The sequence below is a fragment of the Thyridium curvatum genome (genome assembly GCF_004353045.1).
Source record: "Thyridium curvatum strain D216 chromosome Unknown NODE_89_length_163435_cov_79.615573, whole genome shotgun sequence".
Lineage (NCBI taxonomy): Eukaryota > Fungi > Ascomycota > Sordariomycetes > Thyridiales > Thyridiaceae > Thyridium > Thyridium curvatum.
In genome coordinates this window covers 1-13,401 of record NW_022156844.1, presented here as the reverse complement: position 1 = coordinate 13,401, position 13,401 = coordinate 1, and the positions used below count along the sequence as shown (strand labels likewise).

General features: G+C 60.6%; 5 protein-coding genes across 5 annotated transcripts; 2 read left to right on the top strand and 3 right to left on the bottom strand.

Annotated features, from left to right (window-relative positions):
• Nucleotides 1-1,668: 1,668 nt before the first annotated feature.
• Nucleotides 1,669-3,186, top strand: E0L32_010684 (uncharacterized protein; the record flags this gene model as incomplete). The annotated part of the gene is made up of 1 exon (XM_031133330.1): nt 1,669-3,186. One exon carries the CDS (start codon nt 1,669-1,671, stop codon nt 3,184-3,186), a length of 1,518 nt encoding a protein of 505 aa, XP_030989296.1.
• Nucleotides 3,187-3,372: 186 nt separating this feature from the next.
• Nucleotides 3,373-3,895, bottom strand: E0L32_010683 (uncharacterized protein; the record flags this gene model as incomplete). The annotated part of the gene is made up of 2 exons (XM_031133328.1): nt 3,373-3,399; nt 3,611-3,895. The coding sequence occupies 2 exons, from the start codon at nt 3,893-3,895 to the stop codon at nt 3,373-3,375; spliced, it is 312 nt and encodes a 103-aa protein (XP_030989295.1).
• Nucleotides 3,896-7,441: 3,546 nt separating this feature from the next.
• On the bottom strand, nt 7,442-9,461 carry E0L32_010682 (uncharacterized protein; the record flags this gene model as incomplete). Its single annotated transcript, XM_031133327.1, has 4 exons — nt 7,442-8,479; nt 8,673-9,047; nt 9,137-9,172; nt 9,249-9,461. 4 exons carry the CDS (start codon nt 9,459-9,461, stop codon nt 7,442-7,444), a joined length of 1,662 nt encoding a protein of 553 aa, XP_030989294.1.
• A 1,087-nt stretch (nt 9,462-10,548) lies between these two features.
• On the top strand, nt 10,549-12,754 carry E0L32_010681 (uncharacterized protein; the record flags this gene model as incomplete). Its single annotated transcript, XM_031133326.1, has 3 exons — nt 10,549-10,667; nt 11,135-11,492; nt 11,726-12,754. The coding sequence occupies 3 exons, from the start codon at nt 10,549-10,551 to the stop codon at nt 12,752-12,754; spliced, it is 1,506 nt and encodes a 501-aa protein (XP_030989293.1).
• A 195-nt stretch (nt 12,755-12,949) lies between these two features.
• On the bottom strand, nt 12,950-13,401 carry E0L32_010680 (uncharacterized protein; the record flags this gene model as incomplete). The annotated part of the gene is made up of 1 exon (XM_031133325.1): nt 12,950-13,401. A coding segment is annotated over one exon (452 nt), but the record flags the coding sequence as incomplete, so codon positions are not given.

The window sequence follows — 13,401 nt, the reverse complement described above, 5'->3', positions numbered from 1 at the left end:
GGCACGCAACCACAGCAACCGAAAATAACTCCTCCTTGGCCGCGGGCCAAGGCCACCCCTGCAGCAGTGCTCAACTCTAAACCCTGGACCGCTAAAGGAAACGTGTATAGTTGACGTCAGCTCGAGGTTTAGTTGCACGATGTCTTCAATATTGAAGGAGAATCCTGCTCAAGCCTCTTCCCACAGAGAGGACTTGTGTGCCCGAGACTATCCACATTGCCCAAGTCGCTTTAGTCTACCAGATACCTCGCTAGTTGACGAAAGCACAATGACAGTAGCGCGTATGCACGGACGAGAAGGGTAAAAGTCCCGGTGATGCGATGCTTTGTCCAGGAGAAGCGCTCTCTCACTCCATACTTCAACCCATGGATTGGCGGAAGGACAGACCAAGTAGGTCTTAATATCACGATCCAACAAAACGTTTGGCTAGCATGCTCTTCACTTTCCATCCTCCCTCTTGGCATAGACTATTATATCAGGAAAGTAGTCGCAGATATATTAGGCCTGCAGGTAAAAGTACCAGCTGAGAGCGAAACTGAAACGAAGAGGGTGTGACGATTCCGTCCCCGTCTACGCGACTCACCAGCGTCATACAGGCCAACGACGACTGCCAGTTTGATGGGCGATGAGCCCAGACGTAACAGGCACATTGTTGGCCGTTCTTGGGCGACCTGACTGGGGCCGCGGGAGGCCACGGTGCCGTGGTTGCTGTCGATATCTGACGGCTGTTCGAGACAACACTGTCCCCTGCCTCTGCGCTCGAGATCGAGGTTTCTGCCTCTTTCTATCATACGGGTTGAAGCCCCCAAGTTTATACAGGAGTTCCTGCTCTCCTGCTCGCTCAAACAATTTCTGTGCACCATTAGCAAACCCCGTCTCCTGCAATCTAATCGTTCTGCATACTACGAGGGCAACCGGAGACACCGGAGACGCAGCCACAAGACGACTCGAGCACTTTGGCGATCGCTGGGAGCCTTGGCCGGGCAAAGAAGGCCTTGATGACATCAGATGTGGTGCCTCCAAGCCGGTTAAAATCAATCTTCCTGCCTTTTGATTGCATGGATAGACGGATTCCGCTTAAGAAACTGGTCTATCCAATTCTTCCCAAGATGTTGGTGGCCGGTCCCAGTGGGCAGCCAGCAACCGTTGGCCCCATCTCTCGAAGCTGGCTATGTATGGGTCGGGGGCCAGCCCTAGATCCGCCTGTGTGAACTGCCCATCGAGCCAATTGGTCCTCCTCCTGATGGCTTGAGAGCTTTTGAGAGCGTTCTTTAGCAAGTCTGGATGGGAATACTGCCGCCGTTATCGTCGCTGAAGGGTGGTACGCGGGACCCCCATGGACCGCCGCAGCGGCGTGTAGGGACATGCCTTGTCGCACGTCGTGGATCATCGCATCTTGAAGCTTGGATTCCGTGTATATTTTGAACCCATCTGCGAATAGCTTCAATTTGGTGGCGATCCCATAGAAATTGGTTGAGAATTGACGCGTTTATCGTACAATGTTGTGGAGATGGGCAAATGTAAATTGAAATTGAGGTGGTCCGCGGGGAGGCGGTCCAAGTTGTGGGGGGCCCTGTCTTAGCAGTCTAATGCTGTATCTCTATGTACCTAGGTAGCGTAGTCATAATCTCATAAACTCTCACCACTGGTACTGTTCACCCCCAATACATGCCATCACCTTCATCATCATCAGTCCTGGCGTCCACAGAAAAAAACCTCATTCTTTCCAACCCAAGTCATCAGATATCAGATATCAGAGGGGGGTACCATCAAAACACCCTACCTTCAATCAAGTTTTCAAAGCCTCTCCTCAGCCAACTCCTCCCTCACAATCATCCCCCCAAGCCCATCACCATCCTCCGCATCCGCATCCGCATCCCCTCCTCGGTCCGGGACCTCCTCTCCCTCCCGCCTCTCGAGGACGAAACACCGCTCGGCAAACACCCCGCGCGCATTCGCCGCCCTCCACGCCGCGTCCAGCCTGCGCACCATGATCCTCCTCCACCCGCCGACGTTGATCGTGATCCGCTCCCACGACGCCGTCGTCGCCGCCGTCGCCGCCGCCTTCCCTTCTTCCAGCTGTTTCCGCCTCCGCGTCTGCACCAACACCCGGAACATCCTCACCGCCTGCGCGTAGTCGGCGTCCTCGCCGCCGCCGCCCTCCGCCTCCTCCGGGTCGACGACGGTCTGCACATGCAGCGTCAGCCACCTCAGGCGCGCGAACCCGCCGCCCAGCGCGCGCAGGAACCCGCCCGCGTCGTCGCACACCGCGACGTCGAGGTCGAGCTCGAGGCGGCGCAGGGACCTCAGCTCCCGCGACAGCAGCGCCACTTGGCCCGCGCCGAGCGTCGGGCACCGCCCGCCGTCCTCGCCGCCGGCGTCCTCGCCGAAGCCGACGTGGTCCCGCAGCGCGAGCTCGCGCAGCGCGGGCGCGTGCCGCAGCACGGCGTCGAGCGGGAACAGGCGCGTGTGGCAGCGCAGGTCGAGGACCTCGAGCTGCGCGGCGGGGACGTGGTGCGCCACGAGCGCGTGCAGGCGGCGCGTGGCCTCGCGGCGGCGGCCGGTGCCCCCGGGCAGGTGCGCGCTGTAGTCCTCGGCGCGCAGGACGCGCAGGCCCGCCAGGGCCGTGGGGCTGACGGACGCGAAGAAGGGGAAGAGCGGGACCGAGAGCAGCTGCAGGTCGGCGAGGCGCGACAGGTCCCAGTGGCGCGCGACGTCGCGGCGCGTGTGCTGCCAGTTGTAGTGCCGCAGGGTCAGCGCCGTGAGCGGGGGCAGGCGGCGGCCGTCGTCGGCGGGCGACGAGAAGGCGAACTGCGTGCCCTGACCCCAGCCGCGGTAGCTGAAGGCCGTGAGCCGGCGGGAGGAGAGCAGGAGCTCCTTCAGGGCGGCCAGCGACGTGGTGCCGAGCGGCACGTCGCGCGACATGGTCAGCGAGACGAGGAGGTCCGCCGGCACGGACCGGAGATAGTGGTTCTCGGCGCCGGTGCCGTGACCGCCGCCGCCGCCGTCTCGCAGGGGCATGTCTTCTATGTAGAGTTTCGGTCTGCCTGTCGTGCCTCGGGTGTGCCGGGCAGAGAGGACGTCGGCCGGCAGCCACAGGCTACCGGCTTGGAAGTCCCGTGTGTCGAAGCGCCATCTGCAAACAGCAAGAAAAAGTTAGAACTACATACGCATGGCGGAGGTTAAATGACAAAGCAAAGTCGGGCACTAACGTTAGGGAATCCAGGAGACGGATGCTCTCGAGTATCCTCCGCACGCCCTCTGCCGCGAGCCGGTTGCCCGCTACTACATGGCGGGTGTAGGCCTCGATGTGGGCGAGGGCCCCCGGAAACCGAGCTGGAGCATCGGCTGCGACGAGTCTCTTGTTGAGCGTCACGGTGCGGTAGGCCACAGGTAAGGCTATCCGGTTAAAGCTGTAGCACACCAGACGGGCCGTGAAGACGGAGGCCAGATCGATTCCTCGTAGCTAGGTTCGTTCATCAGCAAACACAAACGTACAACAACAAACACACTCCATCTACTTGTAAGAGAAACGGCAGTTCCGTCTGAAAACCCACATATCCCCCAAAAAAAAACAAAGAGGCAAAGAGTGGGCAAAGAGTGTACATACATGCTCAAAAATCAAAGCGATGAGCTCTTCGCTCAGGTCGCCTATGGAGCAGGTCGACGCCGTAGCAGCAGCAGCAGCAGCAGCAGCAGCAGCAGCAGCAGCAGCAGCAGGGACAGCGACGACAGAAGCACGCCGGGGCAGATGCTTCTCCGTCATCCTCCGCTTGGGATGGGGGAGGAAGAGATGAGGACGGGAATGGTGCAGGTGGTGAGGGAGAGGGAGAGGGAGAGGGAAAGGAGCCGCTGCTGCTCCTGCTGCCGCGACGGGAGGTATTTCTCTGAGCATCTTTGAAAGAAATACATCGGCGAGGGGGGGGTTGTGTGGTTAGGCAGGTGTGTGGGCGCACATGGACGATGATGATATCAAGCTGTGGAAGGAGAGTAAGAGACATTTTTTTGTGGCTTGCCCCGGCCGGCGCGTCGTTGGGTACGTACCCGAGTAACTCGGACACTATGGGAAGGGTGTGAAGTCACGGAGCCGCTACTCTCTGCATATGCATGGGAAAGCCGAGTAGAGGACGAACGTAGTCAGAAGGAAACGGAATGTCTTCCCAAGAGGACATCCGGGAGGGATGTCAGCCACCAGCAACGACGTTCAAAGTTGACAAAGGACAATCTCGTGCGCGGGCGTCAAGAGGATGGACCAATGTGAGGATATGAGGTGTGATTCCGTGCTGTCAGTCGGAACCCATTGGCTCCCCGTCCCCATAAGCAAGATGACAGGTGACAGCGTGGTACCAGCGGCGGGAGCAGAGGGTTACTTACGGCAAGCCCGTCGTGGTGGGTTCGGGAAAAAAGGAAGGACAAATACAAATAGATCAGATGGCTCCACACATGTCGTCCGGACATTTGGACAGTGCAGGAGAAGCAATCCACAGCTGCCTGCGTGTGTGCGCGCGAGAATGGGGCCAGAGGAGGTAAAGGAGTACGGAGTACGGAGTACGAGGCAGGTAGGGTGGACAGTTCGTCGTCCGTGGGGCGGCGATATCTACCCGAATTACCCACAGATCCTGGATCCAGATCCCCGGCAAAGGGAGACAAGATGAGACGAAGTAGCGGTTGAGGCGTCTCTCAAGACGGCGGTCCTGCTCCGTATTGCAACCCCGAGAGATTTCGGAACAGGCTAGCACTCGGGGAGAAAGACCGAGGGCAAAAGATACGTTCCAGTGGATCACATTCAGCCGCCAGACGACGACCTGCAAGCCACTGACTGCTCGAGTGGTGTCGTAGACACTGAACGTTTGCACAACATCGGGCAGAGAGAATAGGTTGCAAAAGACATGTCTTATCTTGATCAGAAACATCACCAAGGAGAAAGGGGGGGGATGGGGCGGAGACAGTCGACGCATAGACGGGCAATTTTGCGTGAGTGTGTGTGTGTGTGTGTGTGTGTGTGTGTGTGCCCTGCAAAACGGGCGGGCATCGGTCCTCGACTTACACGGCACGCAGCGGCGGCGGTTCCGGGGTCTTGGGGCGTTGGAGGAGCGTGGCATGTGGGGTCCCGTGTCGAATCGCAAGGTTCGCCCGAATTAGGAAAAGATGGCGAGAGCGAGGCCCAGGCACTGGCACTGGCACTGCCCAGGGAGCCAAGCAATTCGACCCCACGGCTCTGCTTCGAACCAAAGCAAGAGTGGGTGCGGGACAGGACAGAACTGCCTCGAGCCCCGTGCCCATGCAAGAACCGCACTGACACTGAGCTGAGGACACAACGTGGATACAGGACAGACAGACAGCAGGGTGTTGTTGTTGATGGTGTTGACGGAGCAGCGTGTCGAGTCCATGACCGCGCCATACGGAGTGTACAAGTACTTGTACAAGGAGGCAGTCCCAAAACATGGCAGGGGCGAATCTTGGCTTGCCGATCCGCATGCCGCCCATGCATCGATCCGGGCTAAGAACGATGCTACTTGTAGTTGCTTGTAACTATTGTAATGTTTCAGCAGGGCAGTTGTCCTTTTACCTAGCAGACCAGACCACACAAGACGCGGGATCTCGAGCGGAGAGAGCACCTGTCTCTCGAGACGCAAAAGCCCATTGCAGTGCAGCGGGGACGACGACGGTTGGTCTTCGCGAGACACAAGTACAAGTAGTGAGCCACGCAGAAGATCCGTGGCTTGCTTCGGTCTTGCCCCCGGATCCGGCAGAGTTTACGAATCAGCAGAAGGAAGGTTCGATATGGTTCGCTCGCTCCACGACGGGCGGTCGGAAGCACTTCCGCCTGCAAATATCTCAACTCCGTTGTCCAGTAAGCGCGTGGCAGCACCAGCCAGCCTTGGGCCGTTGTTGTTTTACAAGTAACTAGTCCCCGTATCTTGCGCAGGGCGGCGTCCCTGAAGATCCAACGGTCGGGAGTGGTGAAGTGGTAAACGAGGGTTACGGACGACCCAGCACAGGGTTCACCCGTCCAATCGGCTCGTCTCAGGAATGTCGCAAAAAAGAAGATGTCGAGGCAGGGCAGGCAGGGCAGGGCAGGGCAATGTGGGCAAGCCTGTTTCGAGTGCCCATGCCCATGCCCGCACAAGCCGCACTGGCGAGCAGCGAACATGCAGACAACGAACGGCATGCACAAGTTGTCTAACTAGGGGTTGAGCGGGCCCTTCCAAGGTTCTTCTTAACTCGAGCGGGCTAGGGTTGCGATTGGACGGGCGGGCTTTTGTCGATCGGGGGAGAGGAGGGAGGGAGGGAGGGCGGCCCAGACCGCTGGTCCCTGGGAAGAAAGCCACGCTGCAAGCCCTACGGAAATTGAGAAGAGCGGGCAGAGCACGGACAGCCAAGGATGTCACGGGATACAAGTGACTACAAGTACAAGAATTAATCTGAAGTTGCCCCCGCAGAGCCCCTGAAACCCTCCCCCCTACAAGTACCTACTTGTACAGAGGGGGGCACATGGAACAAGTGTCGGTCGGGGTTCGTTAATGATCGGCATCAGGGCGTGTGTCACTAGCCTGTATTGTAGCATGATCATGGCTGTCTCCATTCCTCGACTTTTGGTCGCGGACTCAGCAGCATGCCCGTCGTCCTGTTTAACTAATACGGATAGCTACTTTGTAGGCGCAGCCGGATCATTTCGTCCGAACTCTCACATAATATGATGTGCACTTAACCAGACCATCAGACGAATTGTTGAGATGTTCTGGAAAAAAGGGAGGGCTTGGGGAGAGTTGGATTCTGGCTTAGTTACTGCAGACATGAAGACAGTACTCCCAGTCCATCATCGTCACCACTTGTCCAGAATGCATCCGCCTCAGCACCAAAGAAGTCTCTTTGCGAATACATTTTGTATTGTATCAGGTACAGTCCAGTGCGGCAGAGGACAGAAAGTCATCTTTGACTGCCAAGAAGCACCGAAATGTCTCCACCACCGACGAGCCTCAGCCTCAGCCTCAATCAGTCGTTGCGGGAGCCAGACTCGGCCGAGTCGGACAGAACCTGGAATCAATTTCACCGGAGGGACAGGCCCCCCTGAGTCTGGGCTACTCGTCTCTCCATATGTATCTGGAACAAAAGAGAAGAAAAAAAGAACCTCGACTGCGCGGGCGCACATCTTCTGGTCATTGAAAATGGTATTTGGGGATATCATCTATTCTGAAATGAATAAAGCAGGGAAAAAGCGAAAGGGGACAAGAATGAACATGGAAGACGCTGCTCAAGGGCAACCACAGCGCAAGGAGGCATGAGGAAAGAAGAAGAAGCACCCAGCCACCACAAGACACACGAGGAAAAGTCCTTATCTACGGCCCCCCCCCGGCCCCCCCAACGGCACATATACTATGCAACAGCCAGCCAGCCCTCCCTTTTCAGTGGCGGAAATGCCCCCGTTCGAGAGCCCGCTTCAATACCTGTACATCGGCTGCTTGTCCCCGGCCTTGGGCGCGTCATCATCGTCGTCGTCGTCATACAGACCAGCCTCGTGCGTCCGGCTCGCCGCGCTCCCGCCGGCCCCGGCCCCAGCCGCCACCTCGGGACCGTTCGACGACGACGCATCCTTCTTCGCCGCAGACCCGCCGCCGCCGCCAGTTGCGCCCGTCGCCGCGCCGTGCATGTGCACCTTGTCCGCCGCGCTCTCCTGCCGGTCGAGGTAGCTGGGCGTCGCGCTGAAGCCCGGGTGGTACGGCTCGAACGCGAGCCGCTGCTCCTCCGCCGCGGCCGACGACGAGCCCCCGCCCCCGCCGCCGCCGCCCCGCGAGCCCTCGCCCAGCGGCACGCGGTACGACGACCCGGGCCGCGAGCTGTCCTGCTGCTGCTGCTGCTGCTGCTGGTGGTGGTGCTCCGGGTCCCGGAAGGGGTCCTCCTCCGGGCGCGGCGGGGTGTGGCTCTGCGAGCGCGACGAGGACGCCCCCGCGCCCCCGATCTGCGGCAGCAGCTCCGTCGACTTGCCCTTGCCGCCGGCGCCGGCGCCCCCGGCCAGGGAGTCGCGCGACGGGAGCGGGGGCGGAGCGCCGGCGGCGGCACCGCCCTGCTCGTTCGGGGCGGGGCTCGCGGCGCCGCTGTTGAGGCCGAGCTGCTTGCGCGCGCCGAGCACGGCCCGCTGGTGCAGGCTGATGGCCTGCTGCAGCTGGTCGTTGGCGTCGATGAGGCTCTCCATCGTGTCGTTGTCGGGCGCCGGGCTCTGCGCCTGCATGTAGCCGACGATGCTGCGCGACGCCGACGTGCAGCGCTCCGAGAACTCGCGCAGCAGCTCGTTGCCGATGACCTCCTGCGGCGGCGTGCACTGCACCACCTGCGTGAGCAGCTTGGCCGAGGTGCGCGCCTCCTCGAGCCGGTTGGCCAGCTCGACGGCGTTGGGCAGCCGGTTCGCCTGCGTGTGGTGGAAGGTCTGGGCGTAGGAGTTGAAGGGCGGCGCGTTGAGGGTGCGCGGTTGCGGATGGTTCTTGTGGAAATCGGTCAGCATGATTATGGCTATCGAGTGAGTGGCTTGCGAGCCTGCTCGAGCTATAGAGAGAGAAGATAGAGAGGGAGAGGGAGAGATAGAGCTAGAGAGAGGGAGGGAGAGAGAGGGAGAGAGAGGGAGAGATAGAGAGGGAGAGAAAGAGAGAGATAGAGAGGGAGAGAAAGAGCCTTACCGCGTAGATCTTGGACGCCTTGTCCTTCTCCTTCTTCCACATCTCGACGAGCGGTTGCAGGCCTTCGTCGTACTGCTTGGTCTGCTCAAACGCGTCCAGGGTCTCCATCAGCATGTGGCGCACGCTCGGGTCCCTGCCCGCGCGGAGCAGGTCCTTGACGACGTCAAAGAACTTCTTGTCGACGTTGCGCGTGAAGCTCGGCCCGGGGTTGTCGGCGAGGATGCGCATCAGCATGATCGAGTTGTACTGGCACGACGGCTTGGACCAGAAGTCGCGGTGCAGGTGTTTCCGGATGAGGCGGGCGCATTCTGCCGCCGCTGCGGGGGACGACTCGGCGGCGTCGACGATGGGAGGAAGAAATGTCACTTCGTCGCCCTGTCAGAAGCGTTAGAATAGGTAGTCTGCAGATAGACAAGAGGGAACCGGGTCTCCAGTCAGTGTGGCCGGGAACATCCAAAACGTACAGCTTGTTCAGCGCCGCTCAGACCGCAAAATGCTTTCTGTCGCAAAAAGTATTCAGGTCAGCATCTCTGTCTCCGACGAGGCCCGGCCAACTCGCGGGGGCTCACGGCTTACTATGCATCTGTTGACGACCTGCTCTGGAGTCTCTCCCGCCCGTGATCCGTCCGGCCCTACCGGACCGTCGCCGTTGGTGCCTGGGGAGCGCGGCGCCAAGCTCTTGTCAGCAGGCTGCGATCGACTATAACCATAGGCAACAATGGGCTTACCGGCAGTGGAAGGCTTGCGCTTGATGCTGCCCAGCATCTTGTCCATCTTGAATTTCTTCATCATGCCCGGATTGTTCTTTCTGCCTGCTCGCAGGACAGATGCGGTGTGGCTGAGGGAAGTCGAGGGAGGTCTTGGCCGTCAGCGTCGTCGTCGCGCTTCTGTGCTCTTTCTCTCCCTTCCAGTGCGGTATAGCGGCACGAAACGGCGGGCGGTGAACGGGGGCGTCGCAGGCTGGGGGTGGTATTGCAAACACGGGGAAACACACAAATCGTCGTCGCTATGCTACAATGCGTCGGCTTGTACGGGTTGGTTGGTCGTTGGAGAGAGGAAGAAAGCCAGGATCGGTGTGTATGTCACACAAGTAGGACAAGGGAAGAAAGAGAGGGAAAAAGGATCATGGACATGAAAAGGCGACAGACAGAGCAGGTAGGTTGATCGTCAGTCGCCAATGAGGGTGTGTGATCGACCGTCCATGGCAGCAAAATGGGGTGCGCGTCTACCAGGTCCAAGCCACATGCGGGTGCGACGAGAGGGCGAACTACCTAACTAGTCTCGAGGAAAAGGGGATCGCCTGCCAGCCAGTCAGTGAGCTTCTTCCCTTCCAGTGTCTCTTGTTCCCTTGCTTCCCCGCATCCGGACGGATATAGGCAGTGACTATAGGCAGCTCCAGCGGACCAAGACAGGAGAGCCCTGGAGGGATTCTACAAGTACCTTAGGCAAGGCCCAGGCTGCCAGCCCACTGACAGCCACGCGCCCGTACTTGTACAGTGGAGTGTGGGCTCTGGGAGCGAATAGGCTTGCTCAACTGGCCCCCCAAAGGATCCAGCCGGCGGGACATCCCAGGCCCTGTTGCGCCTGTTGCGGGCATTTAGTCACTCCTGTCAGCACAAGCAATGTCACGCCAATGGATCTCTGGTTGGGTGAGACCGGGCAGATGGGACGAGTCCGTCTGTTTCGCGTTTCAACGGAAATCAGCTGCAGCGCGTTGATGAATCTTGGTGGTGGTAGTGGTGGTGGTGGTTACAAACCAACGAAACGACAACACCTCCCGCGATGCTAGACGACGACGACGACAGACAGACAGAGAGCATTCGGCATCTGACTGACTGCCTTTTGGCGTCTTGGCCTTTCGGACCAAGCCTTCGACATGACGCAACACGCTCGGTCATCCGCCGCCAATGATTTCAAGGCTGGCCCCGGGACGCGCACGCACGCGTACCGTACCGTACCAACACCCAACACTTACTTATATCACAATCTACCTAGGTACTGATTATGAACACTGACCGCACTACTGATTCAGGTTGAAGCGAGTCTCTTGAAAACGACAAGTCCTCAATCTGCCGGGTATAAAGAAGGGTGCTTTGTGATACTGGATCCCACGATACTTAGCTGAGTGTGTGTTTGTGTGTGTGTGTGTAAGTCCCCCAAAGTCTTGGCTCCCTCAAGGTTCTCAAGCCAGCAGACAGTCTTGAAAGAAAACTCTTTCGCTCTCCGGCGCACAATTCACTCTGTGAGAATCACTAGACGGTTGAGATGTTCTGGGTGTTGTCGTCGTGATCGTCTGTTTTGCGTGACATACCGCTGCAGCAAATAGATCCTCCCGTGCAGCATGAAGTATCTCGCCCCGGTCCTGGGCCTGCTGGTCCTCCTCGGCCACACTCCTCCGGCCGTGGCAACGGATACCAAAGGCGACAGATCAGTAGACGTCCATACCAACAAACAAGGACCAGGCCTAGCCAGCGATGTATACTTCCAACAACCCCTTCTCTTGCCTCACAGACACCCAGAGGAGGGCCACTAACACAAGCGAAATCCCAGGACGCCCTCCTCCCGCAAGCCTCCCCCGTCTACAAGGTCATTGTCTCCGTTGTCACCGAGGCACCTCCCGCCCTCGGCCAGCGGCACCTCGACGAGAAAGCCCGGCTGCTCGAGCGCATGAGCCGCAAGCACGGCAAGTTCGACGAGCACCACCCGCGCAACCGCCTCCTCGACGCCCTGTACTCCTTCTCCCGCTACGCCGAGCTCAACCGCGCCGACCTCGACCGCTGGCGCGACCACTACCGCTACGTCTCGCGCAGGCAGCACCTCGTACGTGTCTCTCTCTCCCCTCCCTTCCCCGTCTTCTCAAGCCCCCGGGCCTCTGCCCCTATCTTCTCAAGCCCCGGCCCTAGGCCTCTACCCCAGACCTCTGCCCCCGCCCCCCCCCCCGCCCCCCCCCCCCCCCCCCCCTCCCCCCGCCCCCCCCCCCCCCCCCCCCCCCCCTCCCGTCCTCGCCCTCAAAAACTAAACCATCCTGCCTTGTTGCAACCCCCCCCCAACAGCTCCTCGAAAGCACAATCAGCTACTCGGCCAAGTTCGACGCCGTCGACGCCCTCATCGCCACCAACGCCGCCCTCTGCGACGAGATCGTCCGCGCCGCGCAGTCCTTCTACGGCGTCCCGGACGCCGAGCTCGCCGCCCACGCCGCCGCCGCCGCCAGCGGGGCGCGGGGCTTCCCCGGGGACAAGGTCAGCGTCGCCCAGGCCCTCAAGCACTTCGTCCGCGACTGGTCGGCCGCGGGCGGGCGCGCCGAGCGCGCGCCGGCGTACGCCTGCGTCCTCGACGCCGTGGCGCGGCTCTTCCCCGACCGCGTCGACGGGGAGAAGAAGAAGAAGAAGCCCCGGATCTTGCTGCCCGGCGCCGGGCTCGGCCGCCTGGGCCACGAGGTCGCGGCGCTGGGCGGCGGGCTCGAGGTCACCGTCAACGAGTGGAGCATGTACATGAACGCCGCGTACCGGTTCCTGACCTCCTCGCGCCCCCGAGCCCCCCTGCACCTGCACCCCTTCATCGACGGCTGGTCCCACCACCGCACGACGGCAGACCAGCTCCGCGCCGTGCCCTTCCCCGACGCCGACCCCCTGGCGCACGACGTGCTGCTGGTGGAGGGCGACTTCACCACCGTCTTCGCTGCCAAAAGGGCGCACTACGACGCCGTCCTGACCTTCTTCTTCATCGACACGGCGCGCAACCTCATGGCCTACCTCGAGACCGTCCGCGCCGTGCTCGCGCCGGGCGGGCACTGGGTCAACTTCGGCCCCCTGCTGTACGGCACGGGGCCCTTTGTGCAGCTCTCGCTCGAGGAAGTCGTCGCCGTGGCCGAGGCGATGGGCTTCGAGTTCGTGGAGCAGGAGTGGGACACCGACAAGGAGTCGGTGTGCGGGGTGCCGACCTTCGAGGGCGGCAGCAAGGTCTGGAGCAAGGAGGCCGTGTACGGGTTCGACGACAGGGCCTTGACGCGCAACGCGTACAGCGCGCAGTTCTGGGTGGCGAGGAAGAAGGAGGATGTCGTCTCTGGGAAGGGGTTCTTTTAGTGCGCGATGCCTAGGTACCTATCGTGTGATACAGATTGTAAGCTACCCAAGTATGTGGACAGAAGGGACAGAGATATGTCAGCATTGCACATACTATATAGCCACAGCTTCCTGAGCAACTCGGGGCTTCCAAGATAGTGTGCTGTTATATTCTCTTAAATTTCGCCGTCTAGCAGTAGAACGCACCCCCTATCTTTATACATCAACTCCCTCCGCACCATCCACCTTCTCCTCCTTCTCCTCCTCCTCCTCCTCATCCTCCTCCTCCTCAGGCACAACCATCTCGACGACAAGATTCCCCGACCTGCCAATCTTATCCAGCACCGTCGCCCCCGCCGTCGGCTCAAACACCTCGCGCGGCATCACCGCCGCGATCCGGAACCGGTAGTCGTGCACGTAGCCCTCGGGCGGCGCCTCGACGACATCGTCGTCGTCGTCCCCGCGCTGCGCCACCACGTCGTAGCACTCGACAAAGGCGTACAGCTCCTCGAGCGTCGTGCCCGCCGCGAAGGCCCGCCGTATGCGCTCCCCGCCGCCCATGCCCTCGGGCAGCTTGAGCGCCACGCGCACCACGTCCCTGGAGCCGGCCGGCGGCTCGGGCGCCATGGACCGGGCCCGCCAGCGCCGCCACCGCAGCCGCGCCGCCT